Source organism: Salvelinus alpinus, chromosome 8 (assembly GCF_045679555.1).
Source record: "Salvelinus alpinus chromosome 8, SLU_Salpinus.1, whole genome shotgun sequence".
Classification (NCBI taxonomy): Eukaryota; Metazoa; Chordata; class Actinopteri; order Salmoniformes; family Salmonidae; genus Salvelinus; species Salvelinus alpinus.
The window spans coordinates 40,744,186-40,770,633 of NC_092093.1; the positions used below are offsets into that span (position 1 = coordinate 40,744,186).

The following is a 26,448-nucleotide window of genomic DNA, read 5'->3' on the forward strand; positions in this document are numbered from 1 at the left end:
TGGAGAAGGGTGGTGTTAATTTTATTTGATATAATTTAGAAATTGGTGAGTGTAGTGTTAGATGGTAGGGTATTTTTTTAGTACATTTAAATTTTTCAAACAAAGTATAAGGGAGTTGTACTCCAGTCTAGTACGTAGCGGTAATGCAACAAATTGGATGCCAACCGCCGTTAAATCTCATAAAAGAAGAATAAGAAGACTTCCAATTAAAAACGAGTGTATTTTGTCCTTACTAGGGAACCGTAGGCATTTGTCTCATTCTCCACTACTACCTGTGGTTTGTGCTATCTGACGTGAGATAAGCACCGGTGGAAAGCTAGCAGTCTGAACTATGGAGCAGATAAACGATATCCAGGTCGTTCCGTGCACCAACTCCAATTATCTGAAACCATTCAGGGTGCAATATAGCCAGGTGAGTCAAAATAGCTCACTAGCGTTATATCTAGTCTGAATTCCCGGACACATTCATTTATTTTGCTAGTAGCCCAACCCCCATTCATTTCCCCATTGCTTTATTGTGCAGCATCAACGGCATAAGCTTCATAAAAATACACTGTACACCATATTTCAGTGATACTTATGGACTTAGCTATTTTAACTTTGCTTCACCACTGCCACTAAATATGTTCTCTTAGCATACAATGTAGATATTCAGGCAAGTAGCTAACGTTACTGTCTCATGAGCACATGCTTTACATTAACGTTAGCTAACTAGCAACTGAAGTAATTGGCAAGCTTGTTGGAAATGTACAACCTGTTACCTAGCTAAAATATCTACATTTCCCCCGTGGTTGTTGTTGAAAGTTGAGCGTTCGCTAGCCAAGTCATGTAATGTCAGGCCTTGTTGGGATGTGTCGAACTAGAGATGGCCTTGCTAGTTTGATAGTGATTTTATGAGGTCGGGTGTTGAGTGTTTGGTGCTGAGCTTGCAAACCCATTTTAATTTCAGTGATGTATTTTAATATATCTATGGAACCCACACAGGTCCATTTATGTATAGAACCCACCAGTATTTTATGGCCCACAAATCATCTTGTGAAAATGTTAATCTACCTGAGTATTTAATCTAAAGGGCAGCTAGCTATGTAGCTAGCTAAATTCCCTCGGGAGATAAAATGCATGTTAGGATAGCTTTCTAGTTAGCTATATTGATTCCACTAGTAACTGTCCTCTTAGGGTACGTACAGTAGCCATTTGTTTGGAAGATGGATACACTTGAACTAATTGCCATTAGCAATGTGATGTTCAAGATGACTGTACTTTTATGGTTGATTGTATGTTTGTTGATTAGGAAATAGTTCTGGTCACAGGCAATTAGGCTATGCATATTTGGCTACTTATAATAACACAATTGGAACCAGATTTAGCTGTCGTTGCCATTCTTGAATTAGGCTGTTACCACTTTCTGGATCGAAAGCTATGCTCAGGTCAATCAATGACATGCATGCAGGCTTCTAGAGGCTGGGCTATTGCCTCCTTTGACACTTTCCTAGAGGAAATGTGGAATTGTTCTGCTGTGATTTCTTTGGCAGTGAGACCCTTTGGGGCGGGCAACGTTTCATCACATTCACTCAACCTTTCCTGAGATAATGACATTTCTCCTTCTGTGGATTTCATGAAGGGCATTAGGCACTGTTTTGGCAGGAGGGCACCTGTAGATATTTCCGTCCCAAGTGTTCTCCCCATTTGGGCTTGTGGTCCTGGCCTAACGCTTCCTGTCATTGAGTGTGGAAGTGTTCTGCTTCTCTGACCCATTGTTGCTCTTTAGGTGTTTGTGAGTCATAGGCTGAATGACCACTGCTGAGCCCTATTGGTATGGCATTTCTTCCCCATCTGTTATTATAGCAGAGACTTGATACTTTAAGTAGGGTGTTAAAGGACAAAATTAAACTCTAGTTCTGGTGTTATACTTTGTATTGTTATAGAGAAGCTTCTCATGAACACAACACTTTTTTTGATTTCATGAAGATAGGACTTGCCATTGCTGAGATCTTATTTTCAAGTTATCTGAAAAGATCAGCAAGGTTGCGGACAGGTCAATGTTAATCCTAGTTAATAATTTCACCATCACCTGTCTGGATTTTTTAATTCAACATGTTTTGTCCAATATCTCAAGATAGGGTGGTCATATTGTAATTAAATTGATTACAATTAAAGTACAATTTATTAAATAAAAATGCTATATTATGCAAATTGGTGGCACTACAGAATACATATTTACAGTAATTTAAGCCCAATAATTTGAAGTAGGGTGGTCATATTAACAGATGTTCATGCAAAACTGAGTTTGTAACAATTCATTAAATTTGATTAACTTGTTATACAACTTTGCAAATTATATATTTAATATGCTAATTAGTCTGTACGGAATCAAAGGAAAATACAGCATGTTAAGCCCATTCATTTAAAGTAAGGTGGTCATATCATTAACATATATTGATGTGTGCGTGTGTGCGCACACACACCAGGGGTACTAGCAGTGTACATATAATTGCCAGGGCTCTAGAAGCACCTTTTTTACAAGGTGCCCGTGGGTTTCCGTAAGCCGGTAATAGCCGGCTTTTGGCTGTAAAAATAAATAGAAAAGCTGATAAATAAAATTGGCACCAGCCAAGTGTCCAGGATGAGAGGGAAAATCCCATTGTGAAATAATGCTTTTTAGCCTATTCATTGACGGAAATACCAGTTGATGTAAATACATTTGACTGGTTATGCTTATTGTTCTATTGGTTCATTTGCATCATTTAGTGAAATTAAATTGGCGAGTTTGTATTTCCTTTATCTTATTTATCAGATGTACATAGCGTACAGAGATCCTTTGAGCAGAAAATCATTGCTCAACAATTCTAAATGCGATTGTGTATTAAAATAGTTTTGTCAATTATTAAAAAGAGCTAGTTTTATAAAAAAATATATAGCTAGTTTATAAATTTAGCAACGTATCAAGAAAACCATAACTTAATTGTTTGAAACCTGAATGTTTTACTCCATATTATGAACCATGTTTTACCTTGCTTCAAAGTAGCCTAGGCAAAATCCAACCATATCCATGGAGGAAGTAAGTTTTATAAAGACTTCCATATGCCTTTGAAACCAGTAGCCTATTTCTCTCATGTTCTGTTGCTTTTCAACTTCTTTCGTTATCCGATAGCAAAATTCACATTTACATGTAGCCTATTGCCTTTGCTGCGCTAATAATGTTAAGAAATAGTTTATCAACATTTTAAGCAAATTGTTCTGGTCTGTTGCATCAGAATCATTGCTTTTTAAATTTTTATGTAGCCTAGGCCTACTGGTTGTATGAATTTGGGATCTATTGTCCCACAACTGTCCCGGAGTCTGTTTGGGCAATTTTTTTATGACAAGCTGACCAATAGAATAGTTCAACTTTTCTACTATGGGGGATAGTAGATTGACATAGGCGGCGTGTCCATAATCTAGGGAAGCTTTCCCTAAATAAATTGAATTAAATTGCCCAAATTATATAGCCTACTGCTGTCTATACAGATGTTTTTTTTTTTTTTTTAAACAGGCTACTAAAGCATGATTTGGACACAGAGAATCATTAGCTTACCCTAGCCTTAAAAAAAAAAAGTTGTGGATTCTAAATTGCAAGGAAAGGCAGCGCGTGTGGGAAATACCAAATAGATGTTGAGTTGTGAAAAGTAGAGTCCCAGCCAGGCACATTGCAATATTTCTAAATTAAATTGCGGGAAAGCAAATGGCTGTAAAGAGAAGACAAGGAAAATACTATAATCTGTCTTTTAGTTACCAAAATTCTCAACTTAATTGACCTAACAGTAGGCCTATAACTTTTCTTAATGGCACCAGTAGAGAGCATCGGCTATATCTCAATCCCGTGAGCACTGCGCATATTCAGTCTTTATCATTGTTGGGTCAGTACCACTTAAGTTTTTGGACAATAATTTCCTCCAGTTTAGATGGATGTCATTCTATTTGTCTCACCTTTTCGTAAGCCTATTATATGGACAATGTAGTTTTTATTGATCTGTTTGTCATTGTCAGCAGAGTAGGCTACCTTGTAAATTGTTAATGTCTCCAATCATAAAGTGTAGTAGAATTACATGAAATGTGTTTTCCACATACAAAGAAGAAACGTGTCTGATATAGGCTGTAGCTCAGGCCTCTACCCTACAAGTGCTCAGCCAAGCATTGAACGGTCTTTGCATTGAACAAGTAAAATGGTCGCACTGTAGAACCCTGTTTGGGATTACATAATAATGAACAAAAAGCAGGGTTACTATTTACCAATTAGTAACTGTTAGTCTGTATATAAAACTATTTTGCTGTATTTTTTTCACAACTGTAGCCTAGGTTGCGCGGTCTGCAAACATGTCCACTCCTGCAATGACAACGGTAAGACTGTAATAATAATATATTGAAGGCGGAGAAACAACAGGCCCGAGCGACGTCCAGCCACAGGAGCTGAGAAAGTTCAAATTTGCGTTTTCCCCTTAAGTTCGTGCCGAATTGAGATTTGCTTGCTAAGCATAGCCACCTCATTCCCTTAATCCTCCGCTAGCAAACAATTTCTGCATTGGAAATCCGGATTGTCAATATTGTTCCGGGAACAAGCGTGTAATAAACACAGCTTCTACAGCGCTTGAAACATTTGTTAGCTGTTCCAGGCGAAGCGGGCTCTAGCTAGTTGGTAACAGGTGTTGACACACACACACTCATGAACAAAATAAAACTTCAGAAACAGGCTGAAGCAACAGGTCGAGGCGCAGGAGGTATCAGAGTTTATAACAGGAAATTACGCGTCCAAGATATCAATCAAAATAGGGGTACGGGTACACTGTTATTTTTCCACATTTTGGTGTTACAGACAGAGTTTAAAAGGACTTCATTGTTTTGTCACTTGCCGTGGAATTGTTTAGAAATTCAATGAAAAGCTGAAATGTTTTGAGTCAAGTATTCAACCCCCTTTTTATGGCAAACCTAAATAAGTTCAGGTGTAAAAATTTGCTTAACAAATCACATAATACATTGCATGGACTGTGTGCAATAATAGTGTTTAACATGATTTATTAATGACTACCTCATCTCTGTACCCCACACATACAACTATCTGTAAGGTCCCTCAGTTGGGCAGTGAATTTCAAACACAGATTCAGCCACAAAGACCAGGGAGGTTTCCAATTGGTAGATGGGTAAAAAAAAAAAGAAAAGTGAATATCCCTTTGAGCATTGTGAAGTTATTAATTACTCTTTGGATGTTGCATCGATACACCCAGTCACTACAAAGATACTGGTGTCCTTCCTAGCTCAGTTGCCGGAGTGGAAGGAAACCGCTCAGGGATTTCACCATGAGGCCAATGGTGACTTTAAAACAGTTTAATGGCTATGTTAGAAAACCTGAGGATGGATCAACAACATTGTAGGTACTCCACAACACTAACTTAAATGGCAGAGTGAAAAGAAGGAAGCCTGTACAGAATAAAAAAATATAACAAAAATATTTGTAATAATGCACTAAAGTAATACTGCAAAAAATGTGTCAAAGCAATTAACTTTTTTGTCCTATGTTTGGGGCAAATCCAGCAATGCATCACTGAGTACCACTCTTTATATTTTCAAGCATGGTTGTGGATGCATCATGTTAAGGGTATGCTTGTAATCATTAAGGATTTGGGAGTTGTTCAGGGTAAAAAAAGAAACGGAATGGAAAGAAAAATCCTAGAGGAAAACCTGTTTGTCTGCTGGGAGATGAATTCACCTTTCAGCAGGACAATAACCTAAAATACAAGGCCAAATATACTTGAGTTGCTTACCAAGACAACGTTGAATGTTCCTGAGTGGCCTAGTTTCAATATTGAATCAAATCGGCTGAAGTCTATGGCAAGGCTTGAAAATGGCTGTCTGGCAATGATCAACAACCATCTTGACAAAGCTTGAAGGAAGGCCGATTTGCTTGTTTGAATTTGATCACTTGGGGCAAAGTCAGACTGCTTTTAGAGGACGTTTCTATCTCATCAGCCAAGTGTTGCAAGCTATCATCCTCAGTGGCAAGGGTCTCCTGCTGGGTCTCTGTCGCTATTGCTCTGAAATTCGTAATGCTCTAAGTGACCAGAGTCACTAGTTCTAGATTCCTGCTCGCTTTCAGAATCTCCCATTGACTCGGTTTCTCCATTACACTCTTGTCCTATCAACAAGGACCCGGAGGCGACTACAGTCTGGACAGACTGCAGTTCTCTGGTCATCACTGCCCCCATCCACATCTGGTAGTGGGTTTGGTTTCATTGTTCTGGCATCTGCAAAACTCTCCTCTGAAAGGATGGGGGGAACAGTTGTATCCTTTTCAGCCTCTCCAATCAAAAGAAAGTTCACAGGAAGTAAGAAGTTGCAGCGTACAACCTTGACCTTGTCTGTGGAAGGGTTGGCTACTCTGTAGATGTGCAGATCTGGGTTGCTCCAGTTGAAGACATAGATGGTAGATTCCCCCACACCTGCCAATTTCCGTTTGCCCCGTTCTTTCTTGTTGGCTAAGAGAACTTTGTCACCGACCTCCAGGGTGCATCCTCTCACCTTTGTCATATGTTCTGGCCTGCTTTTTTCTGTGCCTTTTGATGTGTTTGTCTGTGTAACACGCATGGCCTCCTGAAGATCTCTTTGAAAGGAGTCTACAAATTTGCTGTAACCCAAAACGGTCTCGTCTCTCAGAACACTTCCAAACATGGTGTCGACCGATAGCTGTGCGGTCCGCCCAAACATTAAGTAAAAAGGGGCGAACCCCGTCATCTCATCTACAGTTATATGCAAACGTGAGAGTTTGTATCATCTGAGGCCATTTCTCTTTAGTCCGTGGAGGCAAGGTTCGAATCATATTCCCCAAAGTACGATTAAATCTTTGTTTGCACATTGGTTGATGCCGAGTTGTGTGAGATTTCTTCACTCATGCTAGGTCCATTAGCTCTATCAGCTTGCTCTAAAAGTTAGCCCCTTGGTGACTTAATAGACGCTGAGGAAAACCGTAAATACAGAAAAAGTTGTTCCAGTTTCTGGGCAACTTGTTTTGCCGTCTGAGTTGTACAAGAGAAGGCATGAGCTACTTTGGTAAAATGGTCTGTTACTACTAGTACGTCAATACTCGCTCCCTCCTACGACCGAACAGAAATCGATACAGACCAACTCTAGTGGCGCACTTGTCTTAATCGATTGAAGAGGAGCTCTTGCCTCAAGTCTTCTTGACTTGCTCACAACACAGCGTCTACAACTCATGACCTAGTCTTTAACTTGTTCATCCATACCAACCCAAAATAACCTCTGTCTGAGGTGTAACGTTCTTGCTTGACCTTGGTGTGCAGCATCATCATTGTGTTCCTTTCAACACATCTGCCTTCAGGGACAAAGTTACAATGAACTGATAGCTCTTATTTCCGGTTTTATCCTTTGATTTCCTGTACAGTTTTCCATCCTTGTATTCCAACTTCTCCCAAATGTTTCAAATTTTTCTGCACGTCCACTGTTTCATGTTCTCTTTCACAATGTATTGGTCTCCGTTTCCTTTCCACATAATAGGTAGCACGAGCCAATGTCTCATCTGCTTGCTGCTTCTCTTTGAGATCTCCTAGTCCAAAAGCGTGTAGCGCTGGGTAACCTCCCTGCAGCAGATGTAGGGATAGCTGCATCAGAGGGACAGTGCACATGGATATGATCCCCTTTCGGTACAAGCGGTTGTCTAGGAGTGCCTTCACTTCATCAGAGATCTCAGTAGACTTTGTACCTTGATGGGACCCTGTCATGCCACTGTTTGGTGGGGCTTGGCAATTCACAGACAGCCGGAGTGTCTCTTGTACGTTCTCTGCTGTGACGGGTTGAGTGGTACCATCCCTGACGAACGGTACACGGCTGAGTAAGTCGACGGGTATGTTCTGTGGCCCAGGTATGTATTTCAGATCAAAGTCATACGGGGCTAGCTTCGCCACCCACCTCTGCTCACAGGCATCAAGTTTAGGCTTTGTCAGTATGTGAGGGAGTGGGTTATTATCTGTCAGGACAGTAAACCGGGCACTTTTTAGCCAGTGACAAAATGTTTCACATAAGGCCCATTTCAATGCAAGAAACTCTAGACGGTGGGCTGGATATCTTGCTTGGGATTTGTTGAGGGATTTACTAGCAAATGCAATGGGTCTACTTTTACTCTCACCCTCTGCGATCTGGCTCGGAACAGCATCTAGGCCGTCAATTGAAGCATCAGTCGAAAGTATGAAGGGTTTACTCAGATCTGGGTGAGCTAAAACTACAGCCTTTATTACAGCTGCTTTTAACTCATCAAAGGTGTGTTGACACTCACTCGTCCAGTCTTCGGGTGTCATGCTCCGGGACGGCCTACTCTGAGTCTTGCCATTTTATCTTTTTGTTTGGTTTTCGGTCCCGCTGTTAAACAGTAGTGGCTTGGCGATTTTGAAAACCCTTGGCGTGGGAGTAGTAGTTCAACATTCAGAGAAATGACTGGACCCTCTTCAGTCCAGTAGTTTTTCCATCCATCTCCATGAGATCAGTGGCTGTCATCTCACTGATGTCAGATCCATTGTGCTGAAAAGGCAGTTTCCGGCCAATGACGCCAGTGCTTCGGCTTGATTTGGTAGGGGCTAAGCATCCTTCTCAGTTCTCGTGTTGAGCCATCGGAAATCTGTACAGATTCTGAGTTCACCATTTGGTTTCCATACAAGAACGAGAGGGGATGCACACTCACTATTCGATTTCCCGAGGATTTCGTGTTCTTCCATTTCCTCAAGTTTGTTTCAGTTTTTGGACGTCACATGGTGGCACTCTGCTGTAAGGAAGTCTGAAAGGCCTCATCTTAATTTCTATTCTATGCACAGTCTCTTGCTTCGCCACGGTCCAATTTCCCTCTGGAAAATATGCTGTCATATTTCACAACCAGGTCTGCCATCTTGTTTTTCCATTCATCTGATACTCCACAGGAGGCAATGTCATCATCAGTTAGACCCATGTCTTTCAACACATCAGCATATGAGCGTTTTTCTGCCTGTTCAGTCGTGGTTCCAACGACGTTCTGTGCAACATCGTGTTAGTCACCACATTGACCGCAGCTGCTGTTTAACTCCAGGTCTTCCAATGCTATACAGGGGTATACATCTGCCAGTTTTGCATTACACTTCAGTGTAACTGGGCGATCTTGGAGATTAACCACCTTCATGCGGATCCATTTGTCACCCAACAGTGGGCATACAGTACGACCCACTAACACACTGTGCCTCTCGGGATGTTGTGGGATCCACAATAACAGTACTGCCAATGGAAAATTGCCCTTTTCCTTTCAGTCTACCTCAAACTAAGTGTTCATGTTTTGGGGATAGTGTCACACAGTGGCAACTTTTTCCCCAGGCATTTTACGTCCTTGCCAATGGTCAACGTTTGCCAGTATGCTTATAAATGTATCTGATTCATCAGAAAGGCCATTGGCTGGTTGTGATATTGCTTTCCAATATCCCTCTACTTTTTTTAGTTGGAGGATATGTTTCAGTACATTTGTTCCAATGATCACTTCATCAGTTTTCCCTGGCACAGCTAATACTGGCACCAGCATCTTGCAGTTCATTCATTTGATATGGAGCTCATATTCACATTTGGGATTGACCTGTTGCCCTCCACATCCGACGAGTACTACAGAAGTGGACATTTCGAGCTTTCAGTTAAGACTTGTTTTCGACGCAATGTATGCTCAGCAGATTCAGTTAACGTACAGGCCATTGAACCACTATCCTCTTAGTTCTACTGAACCTTGCACGGTCACTGGTGCGTAGAACAGACTTTCATTGCCGGTTATTCTCTGAGTAGGTTGATATATCACATTTTTGTTGCCTTGATTTTTCTCTTTGTATGAAGACAGTTCTATTTCAGGATCAATGTCATTTATAGCTCTCCTTGGAAGACCCATTTGCGACCAAGCTTTAACTTCCTGGCTGATGTTTTGAGATGTTGCTTCAATATATCCACATAATTGTCATTCCTCATGATGCCATTTATTTTGTTAAGTGCACCAGTCCCTCCTGCAGCAAAGCACCCCCACAACATGTTGCCACCCCGGTGCTTCACGGTTGGGATGGTGTTCTTCGGCTTGCAAGCCTCCCCCTTTTTCCTCCAAACATAACGATGGTCATTATGACCAATGAGTTCTATTTTTGTTTCATCAGACCAGAGGACATTTCTCCAAAAAGTATGATCTTTGTCTCCATTTGCAGTTGCAAACCGTAGTCTGGCTCTTTTTTATGGCAGTTTTGGAGCAGGGGCTTCTTCCTTGCTGAGCGGCCTTTCAGGTTATGTTGATATAGGACTCGTTTTACTGTGGATATAGATACTTTTGTACTTGTTTCCTCCAGCATCGTCACAAGGTCCTTTGCTGCTGTTCTGGGATTGATTTGAACTTTTCGCACCAAAGTACGTTAATCTCTAGGAGACAGAACGTGTCTCCTTCCTGAGCGGTATGACAGCTGCTTGGTCACATGGTGTTTATACTTGCGTACGATTGTTTGTACAGATGAACTTGGTACCTTCAGGCGTTTGGAAATTGCTCCCAAGGATGAACCAGACTTGTTGAGGTCCACATTTTCTTATCTGAGGTCTTGGCTGATTTTATTTTGATTTTCCCATGATGTCAAGCAAGGAGGCACTGAGTTTGAAGGTAGGCCTTGAAATACATTTATAGGTACACCTGCAATTGACTCAAATGATGTAAATTAGCCTGTCAGAAGCTTCTTAGCCATTACACAATTTTCTGGAATTTTCCAAGCTGTTTAAAGGCACAGTCAACTTAGTGTATGTAAACTTCTGACCCACTGTAATTGTGATACAGTGAATTATAAGTCAAATCTGTCTGTAAACAATTGTTGGAAAAATTACTTGTCATGCACAAAGTAGATGTCCTTACCGACTTGCCAAAACTATAGTTAGTTAACAAGAAATTTGTGGAGTGGTTGAAACACTTAGGCTGGAGTCATTAAAACTTGTTTATGTGAACTTCCGACTTCAACTCTACATAGTCACATTCGCTATTGACTTTAGGATATATGATCCCGTTTTCCAACGACACTTGTTATGCAGTTTTTTTTTAATATACAGAGGAAGGAGACGCGAACCTGCTCTCAGAATATCTCTGAGGAGCAGACCAACTTCCCAAATACGGGAGAAGCACTCAAAACCCACTAGTTCTTTCAAAGAAAATAATACAAAAATGGTAAGTACGAAGACCTCTTCTATTACCAACCTTACTACAATGGAAGCAAATATTCGTATGAATTCAGCAACACATAATGAAAGGTAACTTTATTTATTTCACCCCTTTTTCCTGAAGTGAATGGTTTCACCCACTACTCTACCTGCGAACTGCGGCGTTCTTTGATGTCTACATTGCGCACGAGGTTGATGGAAACTCTACATTTTCATTTTGTCACACTAAGCCAGACAGAAAATGCTACCTGCTCCCATAAGAGGCGATCAACAATTAATACTAACTTCAATCTACTAGCCCTATAATGAATTTTATTTTGAAATTTCATCTGATGGGTTCTTTGAATCAGTACACCACACACACGATATCTAGCGGTATAGAGTATGACAGCCACCTAGCTAGAATTGACATGCACCCCTACTGAAATGTCAAAAGCTAACTAGCTAGCATTGGCAATTATCAATAGATTTGCGCTACCTGCTCCATAAGAGGTGATCAGCAATGTATACTAGCTTCAATCTATCTCTGTAATGAATATAGTCTATATAATTATTTTCCCGACATTCGATGGGTTCTTTGAATCATTAACGTTACACCACACAATCTCTAGCCAGCTGACCGCACCCGTACTAAATTGTCAAAAACCTGCACCCTCATTTTCCAGTTGAGCACACACACAGCGTTGCCACCTCGTTAATAATAAAGTGCCTTCAGAACGTATTCATACCTCTTGACTTATTCCACATTTTGTCGTGTTACAGCCTGATGAAATAAAATGTAAATCTCACTCATCTGCACAATACTCAATCATGACAAAGTGAAAATATATTTTTAGACATTTAATTGCGATTTTATTTCTTTTTTTCTTCCCATTTGATTTACACAACATACTTAGCATTTTGAAGGTGCGTAATATATGTTTATTAGAACCCCTTGTTGGATGGGGATTTGATTTGAACAGACCTCCAGGCTGTTTAAAGGCTATTTGACCAAGAAGGAGAGATGGAGTGCTGAGTCAGATGACCTGGCCTCCACAATCACCTGACCTCAACCCAATTGAGATGGTTTGGGATGAGTTGGACTGCGGCGTGTAGGAAAAGCAGAGGTAACTCAGTGGGAACTCCTTCAAGATTGTTGGAAAAGCATTCCAGATAAAGCTGGTTGAGAGAATGCCAAGTGTGCACAGCTGTCATCAAGGCAAAGGGTGGCTACTTTGAGATCTCAAATATATTTTGATTTAACACTTTTTGGTTACTACATGATTCCATATGTGTTATGTCATAGTTTGTCTTCACTATTATTCTACAATTTAGAAAATAGTTAAAATAAAGAAACCATTGATTGAGTAGGTGTCCAAACTTTTCACAGGTACTGTATATAAAATGCTTCTTATTGTAGTCTTTGCTCGGCATCAGACAAGTTTTGTGCTTCAGTTGCACTTCTAAACTCGGGTGAGAATTCACCAACAGGCATTCCATCAGTAGACGGCGCTCTTACTGATGTGTAGCTACTTTTCTCCAGTACTTTTTGCTTGTAAATGTCCAAACTCACCAAAAATGACTCAGTAGCTACTACTTATATAACGTGTTGAGCTAGATTGCCAGTCTTTGTAATTTGTTTATCATTTGCGCTCGTTAGCATATTTAGCTAGCAGTCTTCATATTGAAATATGCTATTAGTTTGTGCAAATGTTGTTAGCAATCTGGTAACAGATGCCCAATTAGCTTTTTTTTTGTGCCCCTTGTGTACTAAGACGGCAAACTGTAAATCCTGCGATGAAAAAGGCCGGCATGACTAAATGAAAATCTGGATACCGCCCTATCCTAGTTAATGGATGATTTGATATCCATCCGAGCCAGCCAACATGTAGGACAATTAACTAGATCCTAGCACAGTTCTTTCAGAATGTGAATGTCATTCATGTATTGTTTTGTGTCGTTCACAGAATGGAACAAAGAAATCGTGGGACTTCATGCGAACTCATGACAGGTGAGCTCCTATCTGCCATTGACTCGTTTCATTGTTAAGAGAAACTCTGTGCTAGAGATTGGGTGTACTCGCATGAACACACTCAAACACACACTCGTTCAACTACCTCATTGGCCTCGCTGTCAGCTGAGAGGAGTCCCTAAAGGTCAGATGTGAAGACCTTCAAAATCCCACATGACCCCCCCTTCCCAACGCTTTCCTATAACCTTCACTTTGACTTGCTACCTAATAAACTAACAAAATATAATATTGAGGCCATTTCCTTGAACTTGGGAAAGCCCAGAAGGTTTCTCCCTTCAGTCAGTATACGCTCTAGGCATTTCTTGTGGAGATGTTAAAATCTGAGGTACGAGTTGACACTATTGTACCTAGGGACATTTTTGGCCAATACCGATATTTTCCTTGCCAAAATACCCGATACCGATATTAAAACATTTAGCGGCCGTTTAAGCATTCTAGTACAGTTAAATAGTTGAAACACACAAACTGACCAAAAAGTTATTTTGTTGGCATATCCCCATTACCAGTAAAACATAATCAAAACCTATTTCTTTCATTTGCTGTGCTGTTTCGTTGTTCATTTGTAAAGTCGTTTTTATTCTCAACCAAGATTTTGTCAAGCAGTGAAGTTTCAGCTCTGTCCGTGGCCTCTTTTCCTCGGTTCGCACTGTCACTGTGTCCGTTTCCATCTTGTCCAGCTGTATCTGTAACATTTCACGTAAACCCTGTTTCTTGTCTGCATTGAAGTAGCGGTCCTTGTACCTAGCATCGAACATGGTGGCGACACAGGAAAGCGGCTCAGAGAGAATGCCACGACTCGTTTGTTCACAGCCTCTAGTAGAGTACATTTGCAAGTTTTAACCCCACAGTCTGTCGGCAGTTTTGTTAAGCAGGCGTTTCGTGAAGCTAATAGCAGTGACACCCATAGCAAGTAGCTTATGGATGTGCGTTTCAACAATACTGTGTAACTCCGGTATGGCTACATTTGAAAAATGACGCCTACTTGTTAGTGTGTACCGGGGCCCGAGGTGCTCAACCAGTCGGCAAAAGCCAACATCCACGACAGAGAGCAGTTGATTGTCAAGGGGAATGAATTCCATTATCTTGGCGTTAATGGATTTCGCGTTTTGAGTTGTCTCACTAAAATTCACTGCAAATTACAAAAAGTTTAAGAACACATTTACTCACCTACTTTGGATATTCCAAGAATCATTAAATAATATAAAGTCAACTTGGAAAATCATCAATCAACATTTAAGTCATTTACATTTACATTTAAGTCATTTAGCAGACGCTCTTATCCAGAGCGACTTACAAATTGGTGCATTCACCTTATGATATCCAGTGGAACAACCACTTTACAATAGTGCATCTAACTCTTTTAAGGGGGGGGGGGTTAGAAGGATTACTTTATCCTATCCTAGGTATTCCTTAAAGAGGTGGGGTTTCAGGTGTCTCCGGAAGGTGGTGATTGACTCCGCTGACCTGGCGGAATAGTTGTAGATGGAGTTCTTGTTCATCTCAATTGTTGGAAATAAGACCTATCGTGTTCCTGATGTTATTTTATGTGACTTTTCTGTAACTTTTTTGGTGAATGTGGGTTCCTCTGTCAAAGAAAATTGAGAATACTTTTGGAAATCCCTTAGATTACATTAAGGGACATTTCCCTTGTCTGCTTCCTTTTGGTCTTCCTGGCGTTATGGAGGTGATTGCGGTAATTGGTAACTTAAAGATTTCATCAAATGTTATTAGTCACTACCGTAAAGCGTACTTTGACATTCAGAGACTTGTCCTGTACTTTGCTTCATTTATCTTTGCCTCGATCCTGACTAGTCTTCCAGTCCCGGCCACTGAAAACCATCCCCACAGCATGATGCTGCCACCACCATGCTTCACTGTAGGGATGGTGTCAGGTTTCTTCCAGACGTGATGCTTGGCATTCAGGTTAAATCTTGGCTTCATCAGACCAGAGAATCTTGTTTCTTATGTTCAGTCCTTTAGGTGCATTTTTGGCAAACTCTAAGGGGGCTTTCATGTACCTTTTTTTTTCATTTTTATTTTTATTTTTTACTGAGGAGTGGCTTCCATCTAGCCACACTACAATACAGGCCTGATTGGTGGAGTGCTGCAGAGATGGTTTTCCTTCTGGAAGGTTCTCCCATCTCCACAGAGGAACTCTAGAGCTCTGTCAGTGACCATTGGGTTCTTGGTCACCTCCCTGACCCTTCTCCCCCGATTGCTCAGTTTGACAAGGTAGCCAGCTCTGTGAAGTCTTGGTGGTTCCAAACTTTTTCCATTTTAAGAATGATAGAGGGCACTGTGTTCTTAGAACTTCAATGCTGTCAACATTTTTTTGGTACCCTTCCCCAGATCTGTGCCTCGATACAATCCTGTCTTGGAGCTCTACTGACAATTCCTTTGACCTCATGGCTTGGTTTTTGATCTGACCTACACTGTCAACTGTGGGACCATATATAGACCGGTGTGTGTGCCTTTCCAAATCATGTCCAATGAATTGAATTTACCACAGGTGGACTACAATCAAGTTGTAGAAACATCTCAAGGATGATCAAAGGAAACAGGATACAGTTGAGCTCACATCAAAGGGTCTGAATACTTATGTAAATGTATTTCTGTTATTTTTAATACATTTGCATATATATACACTGCTCAAAAAAATAAAGGGAACACTAAAATATCACATCCTAGATCTGAATGAATGAAATATTCTTATTAAATACTTTTTTCTTTACATAGTTGAATGTGCTGACAACAAAATCACACATGATCAATTGAAATCAAATTTATCAACCCATGGAGGTCTGGATTTGGAGTCACACTCAAAATTAAAGTGGAAAACCACACTACAGGCTGATCCAACTTTGATGTAATGCCCTTAAAACAAGTCAAAATGAGGCTCAGTAGTGTGTGTGTGGCCTCCACGTGCCTGTATGACCACCCTACAACGCCTGGGCATGCTCCTGATGAGGTGGCGGATGGTCTCCTGAGGGATCTCCTCCCAGACCTGGACTAAAGCATCCGCCAACTCCTGGACAGTCTGTGGTGCAATGTGGCGTTGGTGGATGGAGCGAGACATGATGTCCCAGATGTGCTCAATTGGATTCAGGTCTGGGGAACGGGCGGGCCAGTCCATAGCATCAATGCCTTCCTCTTGCAGGAACTGCTGACACACTCCAGCCACATGAGGTCTAGCATTGTCTTGCATTAGGAGGAACCCAGGGCCAACCGCACCAGCATATGGTCTCACAAGGGGTCTGAGGATCTCATCTCGGTACCTAATGGCAGTCAGGCTACCTCTGGCGAGCACATGGAGGGCTGTGCGGCCCGCCAAAGAAATGCCACCCCACACCATGACTGACCCACCGCCAAACCGGTCATGCTGGAGGATGTTGCAGGCAGCAGAACGTTCTCCACGGCGTCTCCAGACTCTGTCACATGTGCTCAGTGTGAACCTGCTTTCATCTGTGAAGAGCACAGGGCGCCAGTGGCGAATTTGCCAATCTTGGTGTTCTCTGGCAAATGCCAAACATCCTGCACGGTGTTGGGCTGTAAGCACAACCCCCACCTGTGGACGTCGGGCCCTCATACCACCCTCATGGAGTCTGTTTCTGACCGTTTGAGCAGACACATGCACATTTGTGGCCTGCTGGAGGTCATTTTGCAGGGCTCTGGCAGTGCTCCACCTGCTCCTCCTTGCACAAAGGCGGAGGTAGCGGTCCTGCTGCTGGGTTGTTGCCCTCCTACGGCCTCCTCCACGTCTCCTGATGTACTGGCCTGTCTCCTGGTAGCGCCTCCATGCTCTGGACACTACGCTGACAGACACAGCAAACCTTCTTGCCACAGCTCGCATTGATGTGCCATCCTGGATGAGCTGCACTACCTGAGCCACTTGTGTGGGTTGTAGACTCCGTCTCATGCTACCACTAGAGTGAAAGCACCGCCAGCATTCAAAAGTGACCAAAACATCAGCCAGGAAGCATAGGAACTGAGAAGTGGTCTGTGGTCACCAACTGCAGAACCACTCCTTTATTGGGGGTGTCTTGCTAATTGCCTATAATTTCCACCTTTTGTCTTCCATTTGCACAACAGCATGTGAAATTTATTGTCAATCAGTGTTGCTTCTTAAGTGGACAGTTTGATTTCACAGAAGTGTGATTGACTTGGAGTTACATTGTGTTGTTTAAGTGTTCCCTTTATTTTTTTGAGCAGTGTGTGTGTGTATATATATATATACAGTGGGGAGAACAAGTATTTGAAACTTTGCAGGTTTTCCTACTTACAAAGCATGTAGAGGTCTGTAATTTTTTATCATAGGTACACTTCAACTGTGAGAGACGGAATCTAAAACAAAAATCCAGAAAATCACATTGTATGATTTTTAACTAAATAATTTGCATTTTATTGCATGACATATACGTTGTATAGATTGCCAAAATCTGGCAAGGGAGGGAAATTATGCTTTAATCTATGGATTTCACATGACTGGGCAGAGGGGCACAGTCATGGTTGGGCCTGGGTGGTCATAGGCTCGCCCACTGGGTAGCCAGGTCCAGCCAATCAGAATGAGTTTTGCTCCATAAATTAGTATTACAGACGGAAATACTCCTCTGTTACATCAGGTGGCTGGTCTCAGTCGACTCCTTAGGTGAAGAAACCAGAGATCCTGGGCTGGCGTGATTACATGTGGTCTGCGGTTGAGAGGCCGGTTGGACGTACTGGCAAATTCTATAAAATGACGTTGGAGGCGGCTTATGGTAGAGAAATTAACATGCAACAGCTCTGGACATTTCTGCATGCCAATTGCACGATCCCTTAACTTGAGACATCTGTGTCATTGTGTTTTGACAACTGCATATTTTAGTGGCCTTTTATTGTCCCAATAACAAAGTTCCCCTGTAATGCTGTTTAATCAGCTTCTTGATATTTCACACCTGTCGGGTGGATGGATTATCTTGGCAAAGGACAAATGCTCACTAATGTGGATGTAAACACATTTGAGCACAAAATGTGAGAGAAATAGACTTTTTGTGCCTATGGAACATATCTAGGATGTTTTATTTTAAAAAATGGGACCAATACTTTACATGATGCGTTTTATATTTTTGTTTAGAATTGAGGACTATCCATGGACATATTACACTGCCAAAATGTATGGCTTGTGTTAGTGATTTCATACCAAAATTAGAATACAATCTCATTTTGTGGAGTAAACGCTCAACTATCATCAACACAACAGGGCGACTTCCTTCTTAAACTAGAACGATGTAATTCAAATAGCATATTTTCAAGTTTGTGCCCTTCTGTAGCTACATTAGGAAGAAGGAATTAGGGCAGTCTGGGCAGATATGTATTTTGTAGTTGATTTCTGTAAGCAGGAAATTGGTGCACTGTGTGTGATGTCATGTAATATAGTTAATTTAGTTTATTAACAATATTATTACTTCACTTTTGCTTGTGCCCCAAAAAATTATAAATTAAACAAACTGAATAATTTTTCTCTACTCCCCCTTTATTTCCAGTGTTTCGGTGCTGATCTTCAACACCACCTCACACTGCTTCATCTTGGTCAAGCAGTTCCGTCCAGGTAAAACTCCCTACTTCAATTCTCCTCGACCAATCAAATCATGTTCCCTCCGTAAGAACAACCTTTTTTGCTAAGGACTGGGAATTCACATTCCTTTTCATATTTGTCATAGTTATTTGACAATGAAGAGGGACAGGAATTGAAAGTAAGGTGGAGAAAGTGTTAGAAGGTCGTGGGTCAGAATCGAACCCACCACAACCTTTCTTCATCCCTGTCGGGAAGTGCTGCTATTGTCACATTGCAAGTTTCCTAGCCAGCACCTGTGTATTATATCTGATTTTGCTGAACTGCCACTTGAGCCTGTCAAGTGGAACAATATCCCCCGTAACACGTGGCCCGGGATCGGTCTGGCACTGTCGAGGCTTGTCTGCTTCTGAGAAAGTGCTAACATGCTCTCTCCTCCCGGCCTTCAGCCACCTTTACACCTGTGGTGGTCACCAGGGTTCGGGTCTATGTTGTATCTGCCAAAGCAGCAGCTACTCTTCCTGGGGTCCAGCAAAATTAAGGCAGTTAAACAATTTTAAAAAACATTACTATACATTCACAACCGATTTCACAGTACTTTAAGTGTGTGCCCTCAGGCTCTTACTCTACTACCACAAATCTACAACACAATATAGTGTATAGTGCGTATGTTATTGTGTGTGTATGCAAGTGTCTGTGCCTATGTTTGTTTGTTGCTTCACAGTCCCCGCTGTTCCATAAGGTGTATTTTTTACTTTGACTTTTTTTTTTTTTGATTCTACTGCTTGCATCAATTGCCTGATGTGGAATAGAGTTCCATGTAGTCATGGCTCTTTGTAGTACTGTGGGCCTCCCGTAGTGTGTTCAGGATTTGGGGATTGTGAAGAGACCTCTGGTGGCATGTGTTGTTGGGTATGCATGGGTGTCTGAGCTGTGTTCTAGTAGTTTAAACAGACAGCTCGGTACATTCAGCTTGTCAACACTTGACGTCAGTCTCTCTTCCACTTTGAGCCATGGGAGATTGACTTGCATATCATTAATGTTAGCTCTTCGTGTACTTTTAAGGGCCAGCCGTGCACACCCTGTTCTGAGCCAATTGCAATTTTCCTAAGTCCCTCTGTGGCACCTGACCACACTACTGAACAGTAGTCTAGGTCTGACAAAACTAGGGCCTGTAGGACCTGCCTTGTTGACAGTGTTTAAGAAGGCAGAGGAGCGCTTTATTATGGACAGACTTCTGCCCATCTCAGCTACTATATTCCATGGCTACATCAAGCTTGTGACTTTACAAACTTGTTGGATGCATTTACAGTTTTTTTTTGGTTGTTTTGTATTATATTTAGCCCAAAAGGAAGTGAACGGTGAACGATGTATTGTCACTTTTATTGTATCTGAACATATCTACATTTATGTCGATGCAACACTGATTATGGATAATCATGAATGAATTGTGAATAACTGAGAAAGTTAGAGGGACCAAGATCATATCCCCTCTAAAATACAATGCTAATCTCCTCTGCTATTGATAATGGGTTAGAGGTTTATTATGTTTTGTTGTAGCCTCAACTTTCTCACTCATTATTCATGCTTTTTATTGCATTCAGGGTTATTTAGGACTGGTGTCTAAAGGACTAAATCTACTAACTTATACAGAAGGTTACTCCAGTCATTATTCACCGTTCAGTTACTATTGGGCTAAACGTAATCTGAAACCCAACCAAAACAAGCTGAAAATACATCCAGCAAGTGCGTATAGTCAAAAGCTTGACGTAGTCATTGCTTGTTAGGAATATGGGACCAAATACTAAACTTTGGACTACTTTAATATACTAAGTGTTTTTTGTCCAAATAGTGACGTCTTCAAATATGTATATATAAAGTGCTTTAATTTCTGAGCAGTAAAACATATGAATGAAAATACCCTCAAATGAAAGGTGACATTCTGTACTGTCGCCTCATATGAAACATTTGATCTCAAATCCAAATGCTGGAGTATAGAGAATTTTAGCTTCAATGTCGATGCATACGGAGGGAAGTGTATCTGTGTCCCAATTGTATTTTTTTTTAAATAAAAAATCTCTTATTACGGTGTTCACTTCCACCAGCAAGGTTTTTACAATTTCAGGGGTGTGTAGAGGTATGTGTGTAGTGATTTTTATAGGGGTACAATTTTACTATACAAAGTTTGTCAGACGCTTATTATATAATTTCAATTTTGGCCTATTTGAAGAATAAAAACGTGGACTTAGATTTTTGTATGAACTGCGCAATCCCTATTGTTGAGAAGTGAAAGGAATGATACCTTTTTCTCAGTGATGTATCTGGGTCCCCAGGTCACTATAGTGTAACACATGTTGCTATCTCGCTCTTCCCCATTCACGCTCCCTCCACCCTGTCGCATCCTGCAGCCGTGTACATGTGTGAGTGGGAGAGGACCAAGGAGCCAGCCGTGCAGGCAGCGGCGGGGGAGGAGGAAGAGGGGACTGCTATCCCAGAGACTCCCATCGGCGAGACTCCCCAGGAGGAGGCTGTTGCTACGGCTGGGGGCGTCAAGACCCCCCAGCCCCCGGGCTCGGCGGGTATGACCTACGAGCTGTGTGCAGGCATGGTGGACAAGGCCGACCTGTCGCTGGAGGAGATTGCCAGGCAGGAGGTGCTGGAGGAGTGTGGCTACGACGTGCCAGTCACCAAGCTGCGGAGGATCACCTCGTACAGGTGTGTGTGTGTGCGTGCACGTATGGCTCCCGGCTGAAGTTTCCCCTAGGTACAAATCTAGGAGTAGCTTCCCCTCCTGCAATCCTAACCGTATTCATTAGCTGGGAAAATGCAAAACTGACCCAAGATTAGCGTCTAGCTTCACACACACACACATCCATAGCTTCATACAGACACACACATCCATAGCTTCATACAGACACACACACCCATAGCTTCATACAGGTGCGCACACACACACTGTCGTGAATAATTGATTTGCTCAAAGTGTGTAAAATGCTGAACCCAATAATGAGGTGAATGATTTCTATATTTAAAGATTTAATAGACAAACAGTAGGCATATTTTATTTATTTCACCTTTTATTTAACCAGGTAGGCAAGTTGAGAACAAGTTCTCATTTACAACTGCGACCTGGCCAAGATAAAGCAAAGCAGTTCGACACATTTAACAACACAGTTACACATGGAGTAAAACAAACATACAGTCAATAATACAGTAGAAAAATAAGTATATATACAATGTGAGCAAAGGAGGTGAGATAAGGGAGGTAAAGGCAATAAATAGGCCATGGTGGCGAAGTAAATACAATATAGCAATTAAAACACTGGAATGGTAGATTTGACAGTAGATGAGTGTGCAAAGTAGAAATACTGGGGAGCAAAATATATCAATACAGTAGGGAAAGAGGTAGTTGTTTGGGTTATTTATAAATGGGCTATGTACAGGTGCAATGATCTGTGAGCTGCTCTGACAGCTGGTGCTTAAAGCTAGTGAGGGAGATAAGTGTTTCCAGTTTCAGAGATTTTTGTAGTTCGTTTCAGTCAATGGCAGCAGAGAACTGGAAGGAGAGGTGGCCATAAAAGGAATTGGCTTTGGGGGTGACCAGTGAGAGAGACCTGCTGGAGCGCGTGCTACAGGTGAGTGCTGCTATGGTGACCAGCGAGCTGAGATAAGGCGGGACTTTACCTAGCAGGGTCTTGTAGATGACCTGGAGCCAGTGGGTTTGGCCACGAGTATGAAGCGAGGGCCAGCCAACGAGGGCGTACAGGTCGCAGTGGTGGGTAGTATATGGGGATTTGGTTACAAAACGGATGGCACTGTGATAGACTGCATCCAATTTGTTGAGTAGAGTGTTGGAGGCTATTTTGTAAATGACATCGCCGAAGTCGAGGATCGGTAGGATGGTCAGTTTTACGAGGGTATGTTTGGCAGCATGGGTGAAGGATGCTTTGTTGTGAAATAGGAAGCCAATTCTAGATTTAACTTTGGATTGGAATTGTTTTATGTGAGTCTGGAAGGAGAGTTTACAGTCTAACCAGACACCTAGGTATTTGTAGTTGTCCACATATTCTAAGTCAGAACCGTCCAGAGTAGTGATGCTGGATGGGCGGGCAGGTGCAGGCAGCGATCGGTTGAAGAGCATGCATTTAGTTTAACTTGTATTTAAGAGATACGGACCAGATAAGGACCAGAGCTACGGTAATCGGGCTGGCTTTGTAGTGCCTGTCCCGAATGGCTCGTTCATGTGAATGGGCATATTGGAAGACTCCATGTCAGTAGGGATGGGATTTTGTAAATGTGTTATATTGGTATATTGTATCATGAGAAACATGTTGCAATAATATATGTAATTCATTATGTTTAGCTGAGTGAAATGTAGGCTTTGATGAAGGTAATTGCTTAATTAATTAGTGCTGGGTATGTTCTGATGGGAGGGGCTTCCCCTACAAAAGGATCCTCTCTTTCAGTTCCAGGGGGGAACCATTTTGGATTGAGCATAATGGATACTTTGGATGGTTTTACTGTTGTTTTTCTTCCCGGATTCACTACATAAATAAACACCCTTGCACAGAAATACTTTTGCGGCTCCGCCATCTTTTAATTTGATAGAGGTTAGGGTTTTCAGTTTAGCCTTCTGGCTTGCTCTACGTGACAAATCACATTTTATTGGTCACATACACATGGTTAGCAGATGTTAATGCGAGTGTAGAGAAATGCTTGTGGTTCTAGTTCCCGACCATGCAGTGTATCTAACATGTAATCTAACAATTTCACAACAACTACTTTATACACACACGTGTAAAGGAACGAATATGTACATATAAATATATGGATGGGCGATGGCCGAACGGCATAGGCAAGATGCAGTAGATGGTATAGAGGAGAGGTCGACCGATTGATTTTTCGATACTGATTATTGGAGGACCAAAATAAGCCGATACCAATTTTTATTTATTATTTTTTTTAAATTTTTAAATTTATAATAATGACAATTACAACAATACTGAATGAACACTTTTCTTTTAACTTAATATAATACATCAATAAAATCAATTTAGCCTCAAATAAATAATGAAACATGTTCAATTTGGTTTACATAATGCAAAAACAAAGTGTTGAAGAAGAAAGTAAAAGTGCAATATGTGCCATGTAAGAAAGCTAACGTTTAAGTTCCTTGTTCAGAACATATGAAAGCTGGTGATTCCTTTTAACACGAGTCTTTTTAATATTCCCAGGTAAGAAGTTTTAGATTGTAGTTATTATAGGACTATTTCTCTCTATACCATTTGTATTCCATATACCTTTGACTATTGGATGTTCTTATAGGCACTATAGTATTGCCAGTGTAACAGTATAGCTTCCGTCCCTCTCCTTGCCCCTACCTGGGCTCGAACCAGGGACACCGACAACAGCTACCCTCGAAGCATCGTTACCCATCGCTCCACAAAAGCCACGGCCCTTGCAGAGCAAGGGGAACAACTACTTCAAGGTGTCAGAGCGAGTGACGTCACCGATTGAAACGCTATTAGCGCGCTCCCCGCTAACTAGCTAGCCTTTTCACATCGGTTACACCAGCCTAATCTCAGGAGTTGATAGGCTTGAAGTCATGAACAGCTCAATGTTTGAAGCACAGAGAAGAGCTGCTGGAAAATGCAGGAAAATGCTGTTTGAATGAATGCTTACGAGTCTGCTGCTGCCTACCACCGCTCAGTCAGACTGCTCTATCAAATATAAAATCATACACTTAATTATAACATAATACACAGAAATACGAGCCTTATGTCATTAATATGGTCAAATCCGGAAACTATCATTTTGAAAACAAAACGTTTATTCTTTCAGTGAAATACGGAACCGTTCTGTATTTTATCTAACGGGTGGCATCCATAAGTCTAAATATTGCTGTTACATTGCACAACCTTCAATGTTATGTCATAATTATGTACAGTTCTGGCAAATTAATTATGGTCTTTGTTAGGAAGAAATGGTCTTCACAGTTCGCAACGAGCCAGGCGGCCCAAACTGCTGCATATACCCTGACTCTGCTTGCACGGAACGCAAGACGCAATTTCCCTAGTTAAAAGAAATTCATGTTAGCAGGCAATGTTAACTAAATATGCAGGTTAAAAAAATATGTGCTTGTGTATTGATTTTAAAGAAAGGCATTGATGCTTATGGTTAGGTACACATTGGCACAACAACAGTGCTTTTTTCATGATTGCGATTGTTAAATCATCACCCGTTTGGTGAAGTAGGCTGTGATTCGATGAGAAATTTAAATTAGGCACCGCATCGATTATATGCAACGCAGGAGAAGCTAGATAATCTAGTAATATCCTCAACCATGTGTAGTTAACTAATGATTATGTTAAGATTTATTGTTTTTTATAAGAAGTTTAATGCTAGCTAGCAACTTACCTTGGCTTCTTGCTGCACTCGTGTAACAGGTAGTCAGCCTGCCACACAGTCTCCTCGTGGAGTGCAATGTTATCGGCCACAATCGGTGTGCAAAAATGCCGATTACTGATTGTTATGAACTTCAAATCGGCCCTAATTAATCGGCTATTCCGATTAATCGGTTGACCTTTAGTATAGAGTACAGAATATACATATGAGATGAGTAATGTAGGGTATGTAAACATTATTTAAAGTGACATTGTTGAAAGTGACTGGTGATACATCCAATTTTTAATTATTAAAGTGGCTAGAGATATAAGTCAGTATGTTGGCAGCAGCCACTCCATGTTAGTGATGGCTGTTTAACAGTCTGATGGCCTTGAGATAGAAGCTGTTTTTCAGTCTCTCGGTCCCAGCTTTGATGCACCTGTACTGACCTCGCCTTCTGGATGATAACAGGGTGAACAGGTAGTGGCTTGGGTGGTTGTTGTCCTTGATGATCTTTTTGGCCTTCCTGTGACATTGAGTGGTGTAGGTGTCCTGGAGGGCAGGTAGTTTGCCCCCGGTGATGCGTTGTGCAGACCTCACTACCCTCTGGAGAGCCTTGCGGATGTGGGCGGAGCAGTTGCTGTACCAGGCGGTGATAAAGCCCGACAGGATGCTCTCGATTGTGCATCTGTAAAAGTTTGTGTTTTAAGTGACAAGCCAAATTTCTTCAGCCTCCTGAGGATAGGGGGGTGCTCCCTCTGCTGTTTCCTGAAGTCCACGATCATCTCCTTTGTTTTGTTGACGTTGAGAGGTTGTTTTCCTGACACCACACACCGAGGGCCCTCACCTCCTCCCTGTAGGCCGTCTCGTCTTGGTCGGTAATCAAGCCTACCACTGTAGTGTCGTCTGCAAACTTGATTGAGTTGGAGGCGTGCATGGGTACACAGTCATGGGTGAACAGGGAGTACAGGAGAGGGCTGAGAACACACCCTTGTGGGGTCCCAGTGTTGAGGATCAGCGGGGTGGAGATGTTGTTTCCTACCCTCACCACCTGGGGGCGGCCCGTCAAAGTCCCAGACCCAGTTGCACAGGGCGGGGTCGAGACCCAGGGTCTCAAGCTTAATGATGAGTTTGGACGATACTATGGTGTTGAATGCTGCGCTGTAGTCAATGAACAGCATTCTTACATAGTTATTCCTCTTTTCCAGATCGGATAGGGCAGCGTGATGGTGATTGCATCGTCTGTGGATCTATTGGGGCGGTAAGCGAATTGGAGTGGTTCTAGGGT

The 26,448-nt window shown here is 41.7% G+C and overlaps 1 protein-coding gene across 1 annotated transcript in view; it reads left to right on the top strand.

Annotated features, from left to right (window-relative positions):
* The first annotated feature begins 208 nt into the window (after positions 1-208).
* LOC139583130 (uridine diphosphate glucose pyrophosphatase NUDT14-like) overlaps positions 209-26,448 on the top strand; it is a 30,486-nt gene continuing 4,246 nt past the window's right edge. Inside the window, exons 1-4 of the mRNA XM_071413903.1 lie at positions 209-412; positions 13,164-13,207; positions 18,748-18,812; positions 21,185-21,491. Coding sequence (XP_071270004.1) covers positions 332-412; positions 13,164-13,207; positions 18,748-18,812; positions 21,185-21,491 — 497 coding nt within the window. The 5' untranslated portion in view covers positions 209-331. The remainder of the gene's footprint in view (positions 413-13,163; positions 13,208-18,747; positions 18,813-21,184; positions 21,492-26,448) is intronic.